This window comes from Peromyscus californicus, unplaced genomic scaffold (genome assembly GCF_007827085.1).
Source record: "Peromyscus californicus insignis strain IS unplaced genomic scaffold, ASM782708v3 Scaffold_9__1_contigs__length_137607984, whole genome shotgun sequence".
In the NCBI taxonomy this organism is placed as follows: Eukaryota; Metazoa; Chordata; class Mammalia; order Rodentia; family Cricetidae; genus Peromyscus; species Peromyscus californicus.
In genome coordinates this window covers 76,105,844-76,115,440 of record NW_026294617.1, presented here as the reverse complement: position 1 = coordinate 76,115,440, position 9,597 = coordinate 76,105,844, and the positions used below count along the sequence as shown (strand labels likewise).

The 9,597-nt window shown below is 46.5% G+C and overlaps 1 protein-coding gene across 1 annotated transcript; it reads right to left on the bottom strand.

Moving 5' to 3' along the window:
* Positions 1-255: 255 nt before the first annotated feature.
* Adam30 (ADAM metallopeptidase domain 30) lies at positions 256-2,469 on the bottom strand. Its single transcript, XM_052732210.1, has one exon. The coding sequence runs from the start codon at positions 2,467-2,469 to the stop codon at positions 256-258; it is 2,214 nt and encodes a 737-aa protein (XP_052588170.1).
* Between the last annotated feature and the right edge of the window lie 7,128 nt (positions 2,470-9,597).

Sequence of the window (9,597 nt, the reverse complement as noted above, 5' to 3'; positions counted from 1 at the left end):
CTGACGGCATTCAGATAGGCCATTAATAGTCTTTTTCAGGTAATCCAACACTTGATCCCAAACTGAATTGAAAATGAATCCTAGGGGGAAAAAATGCACTGATTTGTTTCCAAACAAGAATATCATTTATTTTTGCTGATTTTAAAGGCATGGTAAATTTGTGTGAAATCGTTCCGGGAAAAAGAATGAAGAGTCATGTGAATAAATGATAAGCTTGTTAAATAGCCAAATGTGTTAGATGACAGGGCTGCCTGATTACATTTCTGACATGTCATCATCTGTTTCAGATTGAGTCTGCTCTGGTTCTTTTTGCTGGTTTTTATGAAACAAATTTTTAACCAGCTGCTTAAAAACCACAAAGATCACCGAGATGACGAATAAAAAAACACGTATCAGCATAATGTACTTAACTCGAAATGATGGGAGCACTTCCTCTGCCATAGGTCCAGGAGGTCCACTGTCAACGCTCCCACCAAATCCTACCTCTTCGCAGAACGGGGGTTCCCAGCCATACATGCAGTGGCAGTTCCTTCTGTTGTTGCAGACACCTCGGCTATTGCACTTGTAGGGCAAGCAGTCAAACTTCAGGTTGACGACATCAACGCAAGTTCTGTTAATACACACCTGGTCATGGCCACAGGAGGTGCCATCACTAACATCGCCTACATCAGGTATCCCATGGGGTATCATGGCTCCATGATAGCCTGTGCCCCAGCATAGGAGATTATCTGTCTTCAGATAGGTGGACAGTATAGTAGTGTGCTCTGGCAAATTGGAGATGGCTTTGACGTTCATACACTGTAGCCTGCCACAGATCGCGTTGTCCCTATTACACCTTTGATATCGAGTAGCATTTAAGATGCCACAGTTACCATACTGATCGCCTATCATATTAACTGCATCATAACATTGGTGAGGAGCCTCCTTGGCAGTCGTTCCAAAGATGCCCTGGCACTGCATGTACCTGGACCTGCATCCCTTATTGAAACAAAGTCCTTCGTGTTTGCAGGGAGTTCCATCCTGCTTGTAAACGTCATCTGGACAGACGCCCGAGAACCCGTCACAGTACTCGGCAAGGTCACATTCATTCTCCTCCCGCCTGCACACATGGCCTGCTGGAAGAAAGCCACACTTATGACAACACAGCCCAGTGGAGCAGTTGACGCCTTCTTTCCATTTACAGTCTGGCCCACAGCACAGGTCTTCTTTGCAGTCTTCTGTGGAACCGCAGTCACATTCCTCTTGGTCTTCAACAATTTTGTTTCCACACCTCTTAACCACATAGCCTCGTCCTGGGATGTCAGATAGACAATGCGACATTTTATAGCCTACATGTTTAAAATACTGCTGGTAACTACAGTTACTAAACCCTGTGCGTCCTGTGCCCATGACACAGCTCTTCCTGCCTCTGCATTGACAGTACTCCTCATCATGTCTCATCCCCACACAGTGGCCCACTTCATGAGCGGTCCAAGTAGCAGGTCCCAGGATACTTACATCAAGTAAGCTGCTTGCCGATCCAGCATGGTACTCTTCACATGCTCTTCCCCAGGACCAGGCAACAGCATCTGAATAACGTATCCCGAGATACAGATGTGCCCAGTCCGAGGGAAGCCGGAAATGCAACGCCACTCTTTTGTACAGTACGAACTGACCTAACACTTCGGCCAAAGTGGGAAAGTGAGTAAAAATTTTGTCATTATTCGACCAAACTTCAAGTCCTTTTAGCTGGATCCTCAACCCGACATCCTGAAAGTAGGTATCCACAATTGAAGCTAGAAGAATAGCATCATCAACGACTCTAGAAAAATTCTTTTGTAAAAACACAAATCTCTCCCAATTAAAGACCATGACCAGTTCCAAGAACTTTCGGTGATGGTAGGATTGATGAAAGGTATCTATTCTAGCCATTTCCTCTTGCTGGGCGGTTTCCTCCTTGGTTTCTTCATCAACCACACCACAGCTCTGCCTGCTAAATTCGTCCTTATTTAGGAGATACACAACGTGTTCAAAACTGGAAGAGGCCACGAGGGGCTCGATTTGGTAATAACTGGAGTCTATGTTCAAGATGCCTCGCAGACCCCCCATGCATGTACTCAGAGTAGTCCCAGATTCCTGAGAGCCTTCCACGGAGCCCATGTAATTGCACTCGTTTGGTACGTGTGGGTAATCCTCTACCAAACGGCCCTCTTGAGTGAAGGAGAAAACGGGCAAATGTCTGGGCAACAGTAACTTCTTGGGCCACAGGTGAATGACGTGCTTCTTGCCTTGTATCTGTAAGAGGTACGACAAAGAACTGTCCACACCCTGCTCCCCTTTCCTAAAGCTTAGCTCTTTGGGAACGGTGATTTCATACGAGTCAAACCCCCAGTTGGGGTCAAATAGTATGTCATCGCCCACAACCTCAAGAAAGAGCATCGCCAGAAGCAGCCAGCGGTGTTGGGGGAGGGAGGCCCACACTGACCTCATGATCTGTTCTGTTTCCCTGCTTGGTTTTCCCGGACTCTGGAGTTGGGGGAGTAACGCCAGCCCTGGCGAGCGCCTCAGACTCCCCTGAGACAGACTCCACTACAAGCGCAGAAGCCCCGGAGCGCATAGCTCCCCTGGCAGGCTACCCATGGGAAGCCAGTCCTCTCAGGGCCTGGTTGGTCCGATTTCCCCAGGCGCACCCCTACCCAACGCTCCAGATCGGTTTCCAGTCCTCCCACCCCGCCCCCAGCGGTGAATTCAGCTCGAGCTTAAGAATGGAGGGGAAGGTGCACGCGCACTATGGAGAAAAGAGTGTGTCCCGGGCACGTGGGATGGAGAGGGGTGGGTGTAGAGTCAGAAATGGAGACTAGGGAAGTAAAAGCAGAAGACAACTTACTATGTAGCCTGTCCACAGGAGATCAGAGATGTTTTATCGCGCACCCCCTCGCCTCACTGGTGAGTGCTCCCCATTTTCTGCTGGGGCTCTCCGAGAAGCTGAAGGCAGCACACTACAGTCCCAGAAGAGCAGCCCAGATTCGTCATCCCCCACCTTCTGCACCAGCTGCTGGCTTTTCAGAGAGGCTCTGCACCCAAACCAGAAAGTTTCTGAGCACATTTCTCCTCTTTTCCTGCATGTCAAGAATCCATATGATGGTGTCACCGGATACAATAAGCACTTGCTGGGATCGGGGAGGAAGTTCAGGAATATTCTGAGAAAGGTAAATGGTGGGTAATGAATCACAGGTGAGAGGTAATGAAAGGACAGTTTAGAAAAAAAAAAAATGTCCCCAGCTCAGAGGACAGCGGGGCTTAACATCCACGGACACCGTCAGAGTTATGATGTGAGGACTGGAGACAAGCATTTTGAGTTTTAATCTTAATTCAGTCAGGCGGCTTCTGACAAGGGAAAAACTATGCAGATCCAGTGTGAAGTGGGGGAGCACAGTTAGGAAGCTCTTGACAGTCCAGACATGTTGTCTGTGGGCAGCAGTCATGGCCCTGGGCTGAGCGAGCACTTACAAGGAGATGCCCGCACCAGGGCACATTCCCTGAATAAAAGCAGCGAGAGAGTTCAAAAGGATTTTGTACACGTAGGTAGGTGTGGAGGCTTGCCAGCCCCTCCTCCCTCCATGCTGGAATGTTAACCAGCTTGGTCTTGGGCGGGGCAACCACAGCTGCTGGGGCTCTGAAGTCTGTGGCTGGGTCACGACCACAGAATGCTGGGTCACTTTGGGTCTCCATCTCTGGTCCTTCCAGTCCCCACCCTCTCTTCCTGGGATGGCCCTTGAGCCTTGTAGGGTGTAGGGTTGCGGTGTAGGGGCATGACAGATATGACAGATGCCTCTTCGTGGCTGAGCACTCCACATACTCTTAGCCTTTGCACTTTGACCAGTAGTGAGGGCTTTTTTTTTTTTTTTCCTGTGCTAGTCAGTGGAAGATGAGATTTCTAAATGTGGTCAAGTACATGGGCATCTTTGGGTAACATAACCTGGGCGAGGCCTGACCCCGAGTCGTCAACATAGCACTCCATAGAACTGTGTGGGAAAAGTAGACAGAGAGACCAACTCGGAGACCTCAGGAAACCTAGGATGTGTGGTCAGGCCAACAGAAGAGGGGTGTGGTGGTCGGAGGAGTGGGTTTGGTTATGAGGAAGGGCAGGCTAAGGGAGAGCTGAGGAGAGCTTCAGGAATAATGAAGTAAGCCCAAGGAAAGTCATGGTAACTAACAGTGCACACTGGTTCAAGAAATGGCTCAGGGCTTAAGCAGATACCCGGATGCAGGTTCACAAACTGGTGACTAGATGGGTGAGCTAGCAAAACTAGCCCACATCAAGAAGCCGGACGCGGCAGAGGTGGGAAGGAACCCGGTGGGGACTCCAGGACAGAAGGGGGCGTTGTAGAGGAGAGGGGGTCCTGAGCGTTCCCATTTGCTGTTAGGAAGCCATGTCGAGGGCCAGCCAGCCTTCAAGGGTGGGGGGTGCCCCAGAAACTCCCCCTCAGGGCCTCCCAACAGGAAGCTGGGGGCTGCTGAGGGAGGTCCAGGTGGCACACACTTCTGTGAGGTGAGGAGACTGAGGGAGGCCCAGGCCAGGACTCTGTAAGCTCAGCCACTGAGATCGAGGAGTGAGGCGGTAGGGAAGAGAACCCCAGAAAGCGGAAGGAACCTGTGTCTTCTCTATTTTGAAAGTCCTGCTGAACATTGTAAGGAATGTAAATAACCCCAACAGATACAGAGGCAGCGGACATAAGCCTACATTATCTCCCAACCACTGATCCCCACACTCCCTCCCCACGTGGGGCTGTTAGGTGTCCGCTGCCCTCCGTCTTGAAAAATAAAGAAAGTACACATTTTAAGACATTCCGTCTGTCTTTCTCTTTCAGAGACAGGGTCTTGCTATTAACTGTGCTCAAACTGTAGTGAGGCCTGGGATCTACGAGGCCCCTGGGGATTACGAACATGTTACCACAGCGGACAAGACATTGGAACGCTTGAGAAATGGGGCCTAGCTGGAGGAAGTTGAACCACTCAGAGTGTGCCGGTCAAGGGGATATTGAGACCCTGGCTTCTTCCTCTTTTTGCTTCCTGGCCATGAGGTGACAGCTTCCCTGTGGCACACACCCCTTTCTGTGATGTTCTGTCTTAGCACTGGCCTAAAAGATTCAGGCCAAGAGTTCAGAATCCAAAACTGCCAAAGCTGTAAGTCAAAATAACCACTTATCTTTATGAGTTGATTATCTCGGGCATTTCCCCCACAACAGTGATCATAAGGGGGACAGAAAGAACTCTGGGGAGACAATGTTATCTATGCTCTGGTCTCAGTGGTGTGATGGCTTTACAGACACACATGTATCTCAAACAGAGGTCTATGCATGTGTTATAGACATGGGTCCATATATAGACATATATTAAATAGACATATATAAACATAGACATATATTAAACTGCAGCAGTTTATATGTGGATCATATCTCAATAAAGTGACTACCATTGATTTTTAAATTTGTAATATCTACTACAATAGAAATGGTCTATAAATACAGTAATGAGGAAATAATGACAAAAATGTACCAGTTCAGTTCAGATGCCATCCCCAACCCCACTGCCTTGTGCTGTTTCTGTGCCGTATGCTTCTGCTCCGAGTAACTCTTCCTTCCTTCATCTCGGGTGTGCCACTGCCTCCTTCACCCCCTCTGAAGCCCCTTTTATAAAGTGACTCAAATCTAGAAGGCAGTGCACGTTGTTCATATTATTGCAACATCGGCTTTTCCCAATGAGTAACACACATCGCCAATAATTTCCTAGATGGACTTCGATGCCTGCAGCAGGTGTGGAGCTAGCATTCGATGGTACGCACTAGTCACTGGCTTGACCACTTCCCTCCTGTGCACTACCACAGGTGTGCTCTTCCAAAACGTTACACTCATCTTCTTTTAAAGTCTTTCTGTAATATGCTAGCAAATGTGAACAAATGCGTAGGTGCTTACAACAATCCGTATGTCCATGTTTATATATGAATGCACACACATCTTCTTTCCCCTTGAAACCATTTCCATTGTGTTAGATTGCTAGAACATAAACTGGTGGAAATGAGTAAAGAAAATGAAAGTGTTCCTATCGATTAATGTTATTGGCTCACCCTTAAACATCATGTTCTTTTTGAACTAAGAGCTACACTGCGCAGTTGGACTTTACATACTAAAATTAAGAACATCTAACCAGCAGCATGTGCCAGTAGCTGTCATATGAGAGAGCACAGGTACTTCAGACCCATTTTCCACATTGTATAATATGTAAGATTTTCACTAGCAAAAGAATGTAGCTCAGTATTTCATTTGCATTCTTAGACTGCCAGTGAGGCTGAGTATATTTAGTAACTGAAAGCAAATCTGCTTTTAATTGTCAGAAACAGCAACACTTCAGGGTGGGGTGGGAATCATTCAGTGGCTGAGCCTTCGAGGCTGCAAGACCCTGAGTTTGAATCCCCAGCACCCATGTAGAAAGTCAGGCATAACTGTGTATTCCTGTAACCCCAGAATTGAGAGGTGGGGACAGGCAGATTCCAAGAGTTTGCAGGCCAGCCAGCCTATTGGAAATGGTAAGTTTCCCCTTCAGTAAGAGACCCTGCCTCAAGGCAATAAGATGGCAGGGCAAGAAAAAGATGCCTGCTATCCTACCCTACCTGTGTGTGTACTCACACACATCTAACACAAACACAACACACACACACACACACACACACACACACACACACGATTAAAAAAAATAACACTGAGAGCCCAGGCCTCAGGAATCCACTTGAAATACTGCAGAAAGTCTGCTTATGGAACTACCAGAACCAAAAAGGGAAATGCCTTACTCCTGAAATTCTCTCCAGGTCGGTCTACTGATAAAGCTTAGAGTGCCAGCAAAAATTATTAATAAATCTTTCAAAAATATTTATTTGTATGTGTGTGATTGTGTGTGTTTATAAGTGTGCATGCACGTGAGCATGCCTGTGCACCTGTGCCTGTGTGCAAGGGCTAGAAGTTGGCATTGGGTATTCTCTCTCTCTCTCTCTCTCTCTCTCTCTCTCCATTTACTTCTTCGAAGCAGGGTCTCTCCCTGACCCCCAGGCTAGTGTTTTTTCAGGCAGACCCAGAAGGCTAGCAAGCCCTGAGCTCCTGTCTCTACCCTTTCAACCTGAAGTTACAGGCATCTGCTGGCACACAGGTGCTTCGATCCAGATGCGAGCCTCACGATTGGGCAGCAGCTGCTCCTGACCACTGAGCCATCTCTCCAACCACCCCTCCCCGCTTTTGAAACAGGGTCTTGCTATGTAACCCAGAGTAGTCTCAGACTCATGATTCCTGATCCTCAATGTTCTCCGTCAGACTTACAGACGGCTCCAAATGTTTGCTCCTCCACAAGCCGGTTTTTGTGCCCCGCAGAGTCCCGCATCCCACAGCTATAATGTATCTTCACATTTGCTTGCAGTGGGGACAAATTTCAATAGTTGGGTGGGGCTTGATAATTATCTCTTACGTATCTAATCAAATTGTCTCCAAGTAACATCTATTCTTTTCGTTTTTTGTGGACCCGGGTACCGCTTTGAGATCATGTTGAGTACAAGATACGAAGGAGAGCTGGTGCCTGTGTTTAACTTCGCTTTCAGATTTACACTTTCGTCACTGAGCATGGTATTTGTTTTAGATGGTAGAGGCTATCTTATTAATCTTGTGAAGTTCCCTGGTATACTGTTGTACCTTGTAATTTTTTCATGAAGATAGAGTTTTATTAGCACATTCTTGATTTTACTGCAGAGATTGAGTTTTATGTAGTGGCATCTATTGATACACTAAAAGCATTTATTTTTATGTGTATGGGTGCTTTTGCCTACAGGCATGTCTATGCACAATGTGTGTGCAGTGTCCCCAGAGGCTGGAAGCAGGCAATGGATTTCCTGGAACTGGAGTTTTAGACAGTCGTGAGCCACCCACCATGTGGATGCTGGGATTAGAATCCAGATCCTCTGGAAGAGCAACTAGTGATCTTAACCACCGAACCATCTCTTCAGCCCTATTGATATACTTCTTAGCAGTTGTTCCCTTGGGGGAAAAATTCCTGGTCATGATGGAATTCTCTAACACCCATTTGTGCTGGTTGGATTTTGTTACCTGACACAAGCTACAGTCATCTGAGAAGAAACTTCAGATTGTCCTATTGGCAAGTTTAGGGGTCATTTTCTTCGTTACTAATTGATGTAAGAGGACCCAGATCGCTGTGGGTGGTGCCACCCTGGGCAGGTGGTCCTGGAATATTTAAGAAAGCAAACTGAGCAAGTCACCAAGATTAAGCCAGTCAGCAGCATTTGTTCATGTCCCCTGCTTCAGTTCCTGCTTCCAGGTTCCTGTCCTGACTTCCCTTCCCAAACTAAAGCAGAAATAAACCCTTTCCTCGAGTTGCTTTTAGTTGGTGTTTTCCCACAGCGATAGAAAGCAAAACAGAACACCATTGTACTTTTAGTTTGATAACAGCTGATTTAGATTTTTGTATCTGTAAGAGGAACCTCCAATTTTCTTCATGTTTTCCTTCATGGCACACACGTGGAGGTCAGAGGACAACTTGTGGGAGTTGGTTCTCTTCCTCCACCATGTGGGTCCCCGACAACTCAGGTTGTCAGTTGTGGTGGCAAGTACCTTTACCCACCAAGTCATCTCTTTTCTTTGTAGGACGTGAAGAATTACCATTACCCATCCTGCTGCTGGCCTGTCTCCATGTCGGGTAATCAATGCCAAGGCTAAGGTAAGGAAACCCTTGACCCATTGGTGCTTGAGTTGGGCATTATTCAGTGAAGGGGAAGAGGAATAGGAATCTCACTTACACAACTTAAGTAAAACATAGCTCTCTGAACAGATGAAGATAGGTTTCTTCTGTATCCCAGAATCTAATCAATATTTATATGTATAATTCAGCTATCATTTGGTTAAAAGGACTTATTGGGAAATGTTATCATTTTTACTATTTTCTACAGAGAAAATATTTTCTAGTTTCAAATAACTCTGGACTTTGGAGTTATAACCTGTTGTTTTTATGTTAAAAAAAAGCATTTAAGTGGAAAATGCTGAAGAAAAAACTGAACTCAATGTTGTATTTACATATCTATATCTGTATAAAATGATTGTTTAAAAAGGTGAAGTGCAAATGTGAATTTAACAAGAAGTTGTAGATTTTCACCACTGTATGCAAACTCCTTTGTTACAAATAAATATTTACGCTTCTGGAAAAAAAAAAAAAAAAAGGAAACCCAGTAGCAGGCCAGGTAAGGCAGTTTCGTCAGGATTATCAACACGTAATTCCTTTTACTGTGTTTCCTGCGATGACACACCAGCGACAGGCCAGCGGTGGAAGTTTATCAGGAACGTGATTGGAGGACAATGATTGAGGAAGGGCTCACACCTTCAGACCCACTCTCCTCACCTCTCAAGCTTTGGCCGGACTCTGGGCTTGCACTTGGATCAATCTCTCAGGGTGGGGTGGGAAGTGGAGTGAGATCTGGACATTAATTCCTTGGTTTCCTCTGAGAGGTATGTAAGGCTCCTTGTGTGCCTTGACAGGACAACTGTGCTACGCAGCTTTCCTTCTAGGTTC